Source organism: Chanos chanos, chromosome 15 (genome assembly GCF_902362185.1).
Source record: "Chanos chanos chromosome 15, fChaCha1.1, whole genome shotgun sequence".
Taxonomy (NCBI): Eukaryota; Metazoa; Chordata; class Actinopteri; order Gonorynchiformes; family Chanidae; genus Chanos; species Chanos chanos.
The window spans coordinates 18,200,873-18,215,074 of NC_044509.1; the positions used below are offsets into that span (position 1 = coordinate 18,200,873).

Below are 14,202 nucleotides of genomic sequence, written 5' to 3' on the forward strand. Positions count from 1 at the left end.
TGTTAACTTTACACTGTCAATAACAGTTTTCACCGTGATGACTTTACACTGTAACAGTTTTCATTGTGTTAACTTTACACTGTCAGTAACAGTTTTCACTGTGTTAACTTAACACTGTCAATAACAGTTTTCACTGTGTTAACTTAACACTGTCAATAACAGTTTTCACTGTGATGACTTTACACTGTAACAGTTTTCACTGTGTTAACTTTACGCTGTCAGTAACAGTTTTCACTGTGTTGACAGCGGATTTACTAATTAGTCATTTTTTAGCCGCCAGTCAGGTAAATATAAAAACAAACCAATAAACCAATAAATAAATAATTCATTAAGAGCTATTTCTTGCAGGGTTTTTGTATATTCTGTAATTGTATTGATACCTGTTTTTATTCATTCTCACAGGAGGTAGAACAAACCAGCATGTGGCACTGGCCTGTGAGACAGGATGCAAAGCTATTTCACTCAGTTTGGGACAGTTGCTCGCTGATGTACTTACAGGATTTCAAAACAGAAATAACAAAAAAATCTGTAAATATTGATAGACCAAATTAACATGTTAAAAAACAGTGTTGATTGAAGACATGGGTGAACTTCCTCTTTAAAAACTTGCTTCCATGTGGTTGCAAAAGTGGTCTGGGGTCAAGGCACAGAGTACTGAGTAAGTGGAGATGGTGTTCAGGTTTTGGCTCAGGGGTTGTGTGCTCAGTGGGTGGGTGTCAGGGTGGTGTTCAGGGGTCTTTTTTCCTGAGACTTCATGTTCACTGTGAACCAGTTTCACTGTAGAGTAAAAATCTGAGACAACTCTCTCTCTCTCTCTCTGATGTAAACAATGTATCAAACCATTCTGTCTTAAAGCATTAAACCATAAACATGGTCACACAGCAGCACAGAGATATGTTGTCAGTAAACTCCCATATGACCATTCATAATGCATTTAAAACAGATCTGAACAACACTGTGAAGTCACCTCTCTGATATGACACAGTTTATCCTCATGCCACTGTCAGTCACCTTACATTACATCTGACATCATACAGCATCTCTGGTGACCTCCACTGTGCCACTCTTTAACAAGTGCTTTATAAGGAGGTCTTAACAATGACCTGTGTGTGTTAGCAGCTGTGAGCATAACACATAGGCTGGAGATGTAAAGATGCTGTAACCTAATACAGACTTGACTTCAGACAGAGAGACACATTAAATCGTTTTGATTGGACACTGGGTGCAATTTGTGGCTGACTTATTGCATAACATAACAGTCAAGTTGCACAGAACAGCATCACACCCAACTGGCTGCTGCAATCAAAGATGTGTAAATATTGCTTCATTTAACGGACCAAGAGAGCTCAAAGTTAAAGTCTGGCTGTTATTAACAACCACTGCAACCATCAGTAAAGTCGTTGTCACGGTTACTTCCATTGTGAGATCATCAGCATTTTGAAAATGAGAGAGTACTGGTATCCTTCTGTGGTGTTGGCATAGTCTTGGTGGTTTGTGTATAAATGCGTAAGCTGCACTCAGGCCAAAACTGCCCGTGCGGTAACGTAGAGGAGATGATGAAAATGTTTTTAAGAAATGCATATAGGACAGTGCAAACTGCTCGCAGCTACATTGGTAACTTCGACATCTTATCGAGTAAAAAATGATTTTAGACATGAAAGCAGTTTAGACACGACTGTGGACATGAAAACATAAGAACATCCCTATATCTTCACCCTCACAGGACACCTGCCTCAGACCTTACCCCACCCTCTCACAGTTTACCCCCACCCTCTCAGAGATAGCTCCACCCTCTCACCGTTTACCCCACCCCCTCAGACCTTACCCCACCCTCTCACAGTTTACCCCCACCCTCTCAGAGATAGCTCCACCCTCTCACCGTTTACCCCACCCCCTCAGATCTTACCCCACCCTCTCAGAGATAGCTCCACCCTCTCACAGTTTACCACACCCTCTCACAATTTACCCCACCCCCTCAGACCTTACCCCACCCTCTCACAGTTTACCCCACCCTCTCAGAAATAGCTCCACCCTCTCACAGTTTACCCCACCCTCTCAGAGATAGCTCCACCCTCTCACAGTTTACCCCACCCTCTCAGAGACTGCCCAACCCTCTCCTGTATCATCTGTGAGAGGCGCCGTCTCTGCTTGTTCTTGATAACTGTCTTTCACTGCACTGGGAACAGTGAACTGTTCAAGCACTTCATCATTTCCCAATATGGAATCATATCACGCACCACAGCTCTTGACTGACTGCCACAAATCAGTCAGTGACACTGTCTGAGATGTAAACATGTTGTGTAAAAAGTCTCTTTTACCTGCCCCACTCTGATCCGCTGTAGCCTATCCTTCCTCCACGGTTATGAGGGTTGAGTAGCAGGACACTTAGCAGACACAGTTTGAAAGAGTGACTCTGAAAAAGCCCAGGCAGATGCTGTGTTTCAGTGTGAAACCTCATCCAGGCTCTTCCCTGTGTGTGTTTCTGTGTCCTCTGTGCAGGGGAACACTCACACTCATCTTACGGTCTGAATAAGAAAGAAATCTGAGCTGAAAGAATAAAATAAACGAATGAAACATCAGGATTTACCTGGTTCCTTCTTCCTTTAAACTGCCAACCCCATGCTTGGGTTGATGGGAAACATGACACACACACACACAAAGCACACACACACACAAACACAAACATACACACTTGCTTTTATAAGTTTCAACTTGAGTGTAGTGACTTCTCTTTGCCTTTGTAGGGTGGAACTGTAGGCCTGCATTTATACCTCATTTCATATGTACTGGCCTACAATGACCATATAGCCCATAACACACACACACACACACACACACATATACACACATGTAGCACGTAATACACACACTGTATTATGCACACACATAACACAACGTCCACACCTAAGAGACACACACACACACTGTGACATCAGTACCTAACTGGATCTGGGCCAAACGATGCCATTTCAGCTCCATTCTCCAGGACAGCGACCACTCAGCCTGGACATCAACAACAGCATCACACGAAATAACCAAATAACAGCCCGTGTGGACCCGGCGGTAAAACTGAAAGGTAGCAAAACCGTAAGGAGGCTCAGCTGGCAGCTTATCAAGGAGCATGCCCACACCCTGTTGGAGGACTCTGGGCACCAGTCAAAAGAGCCAGTCAGGGGGGTAGGCAGGGAACCCACGGGCACCTCACGCGTGTGGATCTGCCCTCTCTTCCCCAGGCCCAGACTGAGCCGCAGCCCCGATTAGCCGCCACCAGCTAAGAGGACTGGGGACGAATTCTCGCTTTGCTCCACAAGAAACGTGGGTTTAATTCCCAATACAACCACACGAAAGTCTGTGACATCATCTTCTCCAGCCCTACCCAAAGGCCCTGTTTACGCCTTGCGTTAAGATCCAAGTTTGGTGATCCAATCACAAATGGACAGCTCTAAGTGCGTCCGTTTACACCTGGCTTTAGAATCCATTTCTGGAGTGACCAGTTGAGATCGGATCTCACTTCCCTGCTCTATATGCAAATAGAAATGCAAATCATTTCAAACGCGTTACCCCTTTCACTGAATTTCAGGCTTTTTTGATTGGAGATAGTGCTTATGACATGTGAGACGTCAGACAAATGGTGATCGCTGATCGCTGTTTTGGGACATTAAGGCACGATAAGCTTATAATGGGCGTCAATGGAGAAGAAAACGCTTAACATGAGATAACGACTATACTCCTAGGATTTCGATTTTGATTTTTTTGACAGGAGGAGGCAATTCTGATAAGAGATGTCCAAGAGAAATTTGGTGATCATTGATCGCAGTTTCGGAACATTAAGCCATGTTAAGCTTTTTCATGTTAAACGTTGTTGTTTTTAATCGGTGGGAGGCAACAATGCACTTCCCGTGCCTGGTCTGTCCAAAATTAAAAGAAGAAGAAGAAGAAATCAATATCTGTTTTGCCTGTTGTTCTTGTTGCCTGTTGTCGCACTTTAATATGACGCCGTTAGCGAGCGAATGAGTAGGCTACATCTGCGAATGAGTTCGTACTTCCGCGTAAGCAGAGGACGTCAGCTGAGCAGGCGGTCGTTCAATGTGGTCGAGTTCGCATTCGCATTTACACTGCTGCAAGAATTTGGTCATATGCAGTCCAGACCACCTCCGAATGTGGTCTGGGTGATCGGATCTTGATGCGACCTCAATGCACATTGGATGAGTTTACACCTGCACTTTTGAGCTTGTGATCGGATCACAAAAATCGGATCTTAATGCAAGGTGTAAACAGGGCCAAAGACACCACACTACACTTGACAACTTCACCCTGCCCCTCACTCCCAGCCCCCCACCCCCCTTTGGCCTTACCACCCTGAAAAAGGGAAGGGCTTTCATCTTTAACACAGGAACAAAGCTACTAGATTAAATTCTTGCCATAAACATAAACCTCATTTTGTATGAAGGATGAACACAAACCACACATCTCAGATTCAGAAATAATAATTCGCAACTATTTAGTTAACAAATATTAATATAAAGAGAATGTAGTGCTCTGTTGTGTCTCTCCTCCACAGTTTACAAACTTGATTTCACTGCAGTATTCTCAAAAGCTCAACTCAAATAAATTACTTGAAATCTTACCTCAAATCTTCCCTGGGATACCTCAGTGAATTCACAAACATATACATACAGTCAAATATACAAATATAGGCTACAGTCTGTGCTTTCAGAGCTCAGCCACTCAGAGTGGGCCCTCTCTCTCTCTCACTCACTCACACACACACACACACAGCAGCAGGTGCCGACGAGTTCAGTCAAACAAAATGCTGCAGACCTGTGTCGAAGCTTGTGAACGTTTTGACCCAAAATAAACGGGCGCTTCACTGTCACCGGAGAGGCAAAACAAAAGTTCTGGTAATGCCTCTGACGACGTGCTGTTCCTTCGTGGCTTGACTCCCTCTTACAGTTGCTGGCGTCTGTCCTCGAGCGAGACAACGCAGCTTCTCCGTAGGCTGTTTCTCACAGTCCAACCACTCAAGAGGATCTCTGAGAGTTTAAACGGTTAGCACAAAGCGCTGTCTTGTTAATTCTTTTGTTTACTGATTTACAATTGTAAAAATTCGAGCCAGTAGTATCAAACTGTGCTTACAGAAGTTGTAGAACTTCATTACCCCCGTCTGTTAGCAGATACCAGCTTAGCTAATCGGTTAGCTTGGTCCACCTGTGAAAACCCTTAACAAATTCAATGTGAAGATTCTTCCTGCTATTTACCAGAGTAAACAACGTTTAAGTCGTCCTCACGACATCGAGCACGATATCGAGATAATCATCAAAAATCTTACTCATTAGTACACACAGCCACTAAATGAACTACTTTTGACCACACGAAAAACCTCCTAAGATGCACTCGTTTTCTCTCTCAGGAACTCGCCCGCGCTGCGTCTCGTGAACAGAAGATCAATCATACAAGAGCAGCCTGCAATAAATATATGTTGTTAAAGATAATATAAATAATTTATATTATCTATAACAACTATAGATAATTATTTACATTGTCTACAACAATCTCTAAATTATCTATAACAATAATACAGTGAACTTATTCGGCCCAACGATTTTAACAATACTTATAACAAGTAATAAATCTTTTTAACCGGGCTATACACACACACACATGCACGTAATACACACCTTCACATAACGCGGGCGCCACGCTTCACAACATACAACTCTCTTTCATTTGCTTTGGGTCTAATACTGAACATTTGTATCTGGTCTAAAACTGAACTTAGTGGTGGCACTTATGCCACAGACAGTTCCTTAATGACGACATGCTTGGTTTGTATTCTGTCTTTCGTGGAAGTCGCTTTGGATTAAAGCATCCGCTAAATTAACAAATGTAAATGTAACATGTAAATACAGCACGTAACAAAGACATATAAAACACACATACAAACAACATCTACAACAGAAAACAACACTTGAAACACAAAACACACATAACACACAGACATAAACACACATAAAACAAATGTATAACACACATTTGACATACTAAGAACACATGCAAAACACACATAATAAACACATACAAAACATATGAAACAGCACCACAAATGTCACAACGGATGCATGTTGTACAAATCAATAAAATGATGTCGGTCAAGCATTCAGTTCAGCGCAGTGGTGTTCATAACAGAATTTATTATGAAATTAATGAGATAGCATCCGTTTATCAATCATATCACCAAATTAAAAACATTGAACCAATAATTTTCCATCATAGTACAACAGTATTCTCCTGTGGCACCTCTTACAAATGGCACAACAGACTTCACCCAAAGTCTACTCTCCACTCACTCCTCTGCTCTCTGCTCACTCCTCTGCTCTCTGTTCACTCCTCTGCTCTCTGTTCACTCCTCTGCTCTCTGCTCACTCCTCTGCTCTCTGCTCACTCCTCTGCTCTCTGTTCACTCCTCTGCTCTCTGTTCAGTCCTCTGTTCTCTGCTCACTCCTCTGCTCTCTGCTCACTCCTCTGCTCTCCGCTCACTCCTCTGTTCTCTGTTCACTCCTCTGCTCTCTGGTCACTCCTCTGCTCTCTGGTCACTCCTCTGCTCTCCACTCACTCCTCTGCTCTCTGCTCACTCCTCTGCTCTCAGCACACTCCTCTGCTCACTCCTCTGCCGGCTCTAGAAGAGTTCTCATTTCACCAGAAACAATCTGCTCACTGGTGGTTTTGTGGAAAGAACCCGCCCCTGTTGAACTATCTCCAAAAACATCAAAATAGCAACAAAATTAAAATCACATCTTTATTGAATAAATAATATTTTGCATCAATACCTTTAATATTATGAGTGGACTAAATACGTTTCAATGCTTTAAATACTAAATTGTTTAAAAGTTATCAGAATGTAAATGAAACCTCACGAACCCCTTGTGTGAAAATGTCTAACTTTATATGATGCTAGTTTTAGCAGCATTAGCAGACTTTAGTTGACAAATTAACATTTCTGCCTGAGAAATCCCACTGCTGGAGAGGACATTTCCAGGACTTGGCAGTTCACACATGCCAATGCACCTGTTTGAATAAATTTGGCAACCAGACGATTTTGGCACATTGGTCATTCAGTGGTCAGCCAATCAGAGAAGTGCTGCTTACGGTGTCTCTATATTAATCCAGATATTCAGGAAATGAAAATATGATAAAAAATATTGACTATATTATTGAACATAGTGACTGAGATAGTGTTCTGGTCTCTTTTGGGTTTGGGGGAGACCACCTGGGAGGGTCAGAACAGGTTTGGCAATGCTGTGCGACACAGTTTTCTTTATTTAAAAAAAAAAAAGAAAACAAAACAAAAAGCAGGTTGAAAGGTAATGATAGGATACCCTGTCCACTGCACTCTGTGTAACTGTCAAGCATCCAAGGTTGCTGATGCTTTTTTAACATGTTTTTGACCCGTAAGAATATAATTGCACAAAAAATTATCTGCAATGAATGTTTTCTTTTCATGCAATACAAACTGAAAAGGCAGCAAAAAGTCAAATTATGGTAACGTCACAATTAATCAGATAGTCAGGACAGATCATAATCTGTCGAAGGTTCTACAGACGTAATGTTGCAGAGAAGAGGAAAATAGAAGAACAAGAGAAAGAGAGAGAAATGCCCAAAATAGTCACAGTGCACTGAAGAGGACAACCGGGGTGGCACAGTAATGTATGATTAGTGCTTTGTTAGGTCTGAAATGTGGAACCATTTATCTCTGCTGTTCTTGTGAAGAGAACAGGAAACAGAAAGGTTTTTTTTTCCATAGAATCCTTCTGAGTGAACCAGAGCAAGGGGACAGGTGTTTTGGTTTCCGTCAAGTCGCACGCTAATGTATGTGTGTGTGACAGAGAGCGTGTGAGTCAATGTCTGTGTGTCTGTGACTCATTCTGTGTATGTGTGTGTGACAGAGAGCGTGTGAGTCAATGTCTGTGTGTCTGTGACTCATTCTGTGTATGTGTGCGTGTCACACGTGCGTATGTGTGTATGAATGTATGAGTGTGTGTCTACAGTTCATTCTGTATGTGTGCGTGTATGTGTGTGAGACAGAGAATGTGTGTGTGTGTGTGTTTTAGGGTTGTGGCATGTTACAGTAGTAAAGAGGACATTTCAGATTAGCATTGCTGGCAGATGTCCAGGTAAACCACAGTCTCCTCAGGTTCTTCCTCTCCCCTGTGTTTCAGTTCTCCCCTCCCAGAGTCACCATTTTAAAGTGGACGTAGAATAGTGCTTTTTTTTTTTTTTTCAAAAAATACAGTGGTCCTTTTTTGTGCCCCTTCGGTGCAGGGTGTTTATTTCTTAAAGGGGGCTAACCGGCTGAAGTTCTGCCAGAAGGGAGATGTGCTGCGTTTTGGTTCCCCGTACTCGTACCCATCTGCCTGGCCCAACCCGTCTGGGAGAAGGTACTGCCCCGGACTCAGTGGGTCCAGAGGGGGAGGGTAAGCAGGGGGTACAGACCGACCCTGACCCACACCTGAGACACACAGGAGAATAATTCCACATCAATACGTATTCACAGAGACAAACACATCACAGTTTGCAGCTTTACGGTCAAATCTAAGTGGATTGGAGAAACATGAGAACGAAATCTTATGCAGATAACAGACGTAAAGACTTTTATTCATCACACATGGAGAACCATTTTGAAACACCTGTGATGCCTCTGATGCCATCCACTGAGTATTGTGATGTCACAATCTCTGATGTGACATCATCCTGTGCGCACTGTGATGTCATAATTGCTAATACGATGCCGTCCTCTGAATGATGTGATGTCATAATCTCTGACATGATGTCATACCTTTCTGCTTGGTTACTCTCCTCACTGTCATGGCAGCCTGACGCTTCTGATATTCAGAAATCTCAAACCCTGAAACAGAATCAAAAGTTTAATTCCAAAATGAGGAATAAATGTCAGTATCAAACCCTAAAACTTGGTTTTAAAATTTGACATCCTGAAGGAAATATCCACTGTGTCATGGTAGTGGCGTAGGGTTAGGGTTAGGGTTATTGTGAAAATGAAACTCCTCACCAATTTTTTCGTCTTCTTGAACCATCTTACGTTCCTCATGGAAGGCTCGCAGCCAACGAATTTTCTCCTCTAGCTTTTTGGCCAGAAACAGATGAATTTCTTCAGAGTCCTTGTTGCTAAGTTTGAACGCATTCTTCACACTAACGTTGAAGTCATCATCTCGCCCGTCAATAGCATCCACCACGTCATAACGGTCCATGTCGATTCGCCCCTTATAGTACAGAATGTCTCTGCGAATCAGGTCCTACAGGAAGAGCACAGATTGCAACTTACACACAGAGAAATCCTTAAACTGAAGCATGGAGTCTACAGCATGGTCAGGTAGAACGTGTGAGTCGGCGTCAGGTGAAGGATCACCAAGCTGTGCTCCACAAACCAAGGAGAATTATAAGTCTTTGGAACATAAAATCTTCACTACACACGTCTCAAACTACTGGACAATCTGTTTCCACCGATGTGCCTCGGGTTCCTCTCTGCGTCTGTCCAGTTTACAGAGAACATTGTGTGTGTTCTCCTTTGTTTTTCACTGTTTTATTTTGAAATCTCAAAGTATGATTAATTCGCTGAAACTGACTTTAGCATGAAATACTCCCTGCTCTTTACAGGCTCATTCGTCTGTCTCTCCTCCTGCTTCTTTTCATTTATTTTCTCTTCCGTTCTGTTCTCTGAGTTCTACACGACCTTCACCGCCCTTTTTCCTTTGACCATCCCTTTGCTTTGTTCACCTCTGTGGCCTGTTTTCTCCACGCACTCATTCATTTTACACTCACCTTCTTACAGATGATCATCTGATGGTCAAACAGGAAAAAGACTCGAGTCTGACTCCGCCCATAAGGCTGATAGATCCAGGACAACTCCCCAGTGTACACCAGCTCAGAGCTACGGTCCAGAATATCCTCGCCCTGCACGCACACGCACGCACACACCCCGACACACACACACGCACGCACACGCACCCCGACACACACACACGCACACACACACACACACACACACACAGAACGTGAGCAACAGGCAGGCCAAGAGCATTATGTCTTGGTCAGTATTTTACTGTCACATCCTCATGAAGGAGCCATCATCCAGGTTGTGTGAGACATTTGTCTGTGAATGTGTGGACAGCGTGGGGACAGTCTGTGGACAGTGTGGGGACAGTCTGTGGACAGCGTGTGGACAGCATGAGGACAGCATGAGGACAGTCTGTGGACAGTGTGTGGACAGCGTGTGGACAGTGTGAGGACAGTCTGTGGACAGTGTGAGGACAGTCTGTGGACAGTGTGTGGATGGTGTTGTGGCAGGCAGAGATGAGGATATGGGTGTATGTGTGTGTGTTAGTGATGAGGATGAGGGGGGTATGTTAGTGATGGGGATGAGGGGTGTGTGTGTTAGTGATGGAGTTTAGGGGTGTTTGTGTGTTAGTGATGGGGATGAGGGGTGTGTGTTAGTGATGGAGTTTGAGGGGGTGTGTGTGTTAGTGATGGGATTGAGGGAGGGGTGTGTGTTAGTGATGGGGTTGAGGGGGGGGTGTGTTAGTGATGGGATTGAGGGAGTGGATGTGTTAGTGATGGGGATGAGGGGTGTGTGTTAGTGATGGGGTTGAGGGGGGTGTGTGTGTTAGTGATGGGATTGAGGGAGGGGGGTGTGTTAGTGATGGGGTTGAGGGAGGGGGTGTGTTAGTGATTGGGTTGAGGGAGGGGATGTGTTAGTGATGGGGTTGAGGGATGTGTGTTAGTGATGGGGTTTAGGGAGGGGATGTGTTAGTGATGGGGTTGAGGGGGGTGTGTGTGTTAGTGATGGGATTGAGGGCGGGGTGTGTGTTAGTGATGGGGATGAGGGGGGTGTGTTAGTGATGGGGTTGAGGGAGGGGGTGTGTTAGTGATTGGGTTGAGGGAGGGGATGTGTTAGTGATGGGGTTGAGGGGTGTGTGTGTTAGTGATGGGGTTGAGGGAGGGGGTGTGTTAGTGATTGGGTTGAGGGAGGGGATGTGTTAGTGATGGGGTTGAGGGGTGTGTGTGTTAGTGATGGGGTTGAGGGAGGTGTGTGTTAGTGATGGGTTGAGGGGGGCGTGTGTTAGTGATGGGGTTGAGGGAGGGGATGTGTTAGTGATGGGGATGAGGGGGGTGTGTTAGTGATGGGGTTGAGGGGGGTGTGATCAGAGAGAGAGAAAGTGGAGAGAGAGAAAGAAAGTGGAGAGAGAGAAAGTGGAGAGAGAGAAAGTGGAGAGAGAGAAAGCAGACAGAGAGAGAGAAAGTGGAGAGAGAGAAAGCAGACAGACAGAGAGAGAGAGAGGAAGGGGGTGCGTGGCTATTTTATGAGTTTTGTATCTGTGATTGTTATGTATTTATTTTAATGATAATGTGTGTGTGTGTGTGTGCGACAGACTTGTCAGCCCATGCTCGTAATGAAACTGTCTGATTTGATTTGGCATGTCCCAGATTGGAACTCCAGAATGGTTTGACCTAAATCAGAACCCAAGAATGGAACAAACCCGCAGCACAAACCCAGAAGGCTATGACCCAAATCAGAACTAAACAACAGCACGGAGAGACCCAACGCAAACCCACTATGTTTATGACAGAGAGCAGAAAGTCAGAGTGGTTCCAGTGTAACACCCCCTGCTCTCAATCCCACCCACCCCTCTGAAACAAGACAACCCAACACAGAATCCCACAGTGACCATAACAACTACACAATCACATAATCCAATGTACAACCCAAAATGGTATAACCGAACATACAACCGCAAAATGGTATAACCCATAGAGTAAATGCAGAATGGTTTGACCCAAAGTGGAGCCCCAAATATGGCTGAGTTGAAGTCTAAACCAAAGCTGAGGACATTTCACATTGCACTGTTTATTTGATCCCACATAGCTCCTGCGGTCTCCACTTGTTTTAAAGTCCTCTTACAGATAGACAGATAGAGCACTATTGATGGCTATTAAACCCCAGACCATCCACAGGGCCTCTCATTTGCTAATCTTACCTCCCAATCTAGAACAGATGCTTGCCATTGGGCGATTTTGTCGATGTTTTCAAGTCTCCTCTTGCGTTCGTTAATTTGCTGTGTCACGTTCCGCATCACAGCCAATGCCGCAGCAACATACCGATAGTCACTGAGAGACAGAAAGCAAAAGACAGACAGAGAGAGAAAGACAGAAAGAGAGAAAGAAAGAGACGTAAAGAGAGAAAGACAGACGGACAGAGATGCAGTTTGTATTAATCTGCCCAAAATCAAATACAGTTAGAGATAAGAACTAAAAATACGGGTTAACGTTTTAAAACAAATGACTGTAAATGATGGCTTCTCAAATCATCTTTACAGTTCTACACAGCATCTCACAAAGTACCACTGTTTCCACCCCACAAAGTAACCATACTCACATCACACGGAGAGTAACACTAATCACATCACACAGAGAATAACACTAATCACATCACACAGAGAGTAACACTAATCACATCACACAGAGAATAACATTGATCACATCACACCAAGAGCAACACTAATCACATCACACCAAGAGTAACACCAATCACATCACACCAAGAGTAACACTAATCACATCACACAGAGAATAACACTAGTCACATCACATCAAGAGCAACACTAATCACATCACACAGAGAATAACACTGATCACATCACACCAAGAGCAACACTAATCACATCACACTGAGAGTAACACTAGTCACATCACACCAAGAGTAACACTAATCACATCACACAGAGAATAACACTAATCACATCACATCAAGAGTAACACTGATCACATCAGACAGAGAATAACACTGATCACATCACACGGATAATAACACTGATCACATCACACAGAGAACAACACTGATCACATCACACAGAGAATAACACTAATCACATCACACAGAGAATAACAGTTATCACATCACACAGAGAATAACACTAATCACATCACACAGAGAGTAACACTTATCACATCACACAGAGAATAACACTGATCACATCACACAGAGAATAACACTAATCACATCACACCAAGAGTAACACTAATGACATCACACCAAGAGTAACACTAATCACATCACACAGAGAATAACACTGATCACATCTCACAGAGAATAACACTGATCACATCGCACAAGTAATAACACTAATCACATCACACCAAGAGTAGCACTAATCACATCACACAGAGAATAACACTGATCACATCATACAGAGAATAACACTAATCACATCACACAGAGAATAACACTAGTCACATCACACAGAGAGTAACACTAATCGCATCACACCAAGAGTAACACTAATCACATCACACAGAGAATAACACGAATCACATCACACCAAGAGTAACACTAATCACATCACACTGAGAGTAACACTAATCACATCACACCAAGAGTAACACTAATCACATCACACAGAGAATAACACTAATCACATCACATCAAGAGTAACACTGATCACATCAGACAGAGAATAACACTGATCACATCACACAGATAATAACACTGATCACATCACACAGAGAACAACACTGATCACATCACACAGAGAGTAACACTAATCACATCACACAGAGAGTAACACTTATCACATCACACAGAGAATAACACTAATCACATCACACAGAGAATAACACTAATCACATCACACCAAGAGTAACACTTATCACATCACACAGAGAATAACACTGATCACATCACACAGAGAATAACACTAATCACACAGAGAATAACACTAATCACATCACACAGAGAGTAAAACTAATCACATCACACAGATAGTAAGACTTATCACATCACACAGAGAATAACACTGATCACATCACACCAAGAGTAACACTTATCACATCACACAGAGAATAACACTAATCACACAGAGAATAACACTAATCACATCACACAGAGAGTAACACTAATCACACTAAGGTCATGTGAGTCACCTGTGTTCCTGAACTGTGTACTTGAGCAACTCTCCAAGCTGTAGAGGGTATTTACAGATCTTCTGGACTGGCGTCAGCAGAAACCCATCAATCGCAATGTCAATCATCTGCTGCACCAATCGGCATGCTTCAAAGAAGTGCTGGTACCGCCCATCCCGCATGAGTCGTGAGAGCTCCATACAGGCGTCCACATGATTGTTACAATACTCCGAA

The 14,202-nt window shown here is 43.4% G+C and overlaps 1 protein-coding gene across 3 annotated transcripts in view; it reads right to left on the bottom strand.

Moving 5' to 3' along the window:
• Positions 1–8,324: 8,324 nt before the first annotated feature.
• arhgef9a (Cdc42 guanine nucleotide exchange factor (GEF) 9a) overlaps positions 8,325–14,202 on the bottom strand; it is a 16,184-nt gene continuing 10,306 nt past the window's right edge. Inside the window, exons 4-9 of one of the 3 annotated variants that reach the window (XM_030792759.1) lie at positions 13,990–14,202; positions 12,048–12,177; positions 9,835–9,966; positions 9,065–9,308; positions 8,834–8,902; positions 8,325–8,506 (exon numbers count right to left, since the gene is read on the bottom strand). The exon at positions 13,990–14,202 is cut by the window's right edge and continues 20 nt beyond it. In XM_030792759.1, coding sequence (XP_030648619.1) covers positions 8,325–8,506; positions 8,834–8,902; positions 9,065–9,308; positions 9,835–9,966; positions 12,048–12,177; positions 13,990–14,202 — 970 coding nt within the window. Of the gene's footprint in view, positions 8,507–8,821; positions 8,903–9,064; positions 9,309–9,834; positions 9,967–12,047; positions 12,178–13,989 lie in introns of all 3 variants that reach the window. The other 2 variants (XM_030792761.1, XM_030792760.1) reach the window with 2 other exon arrangements.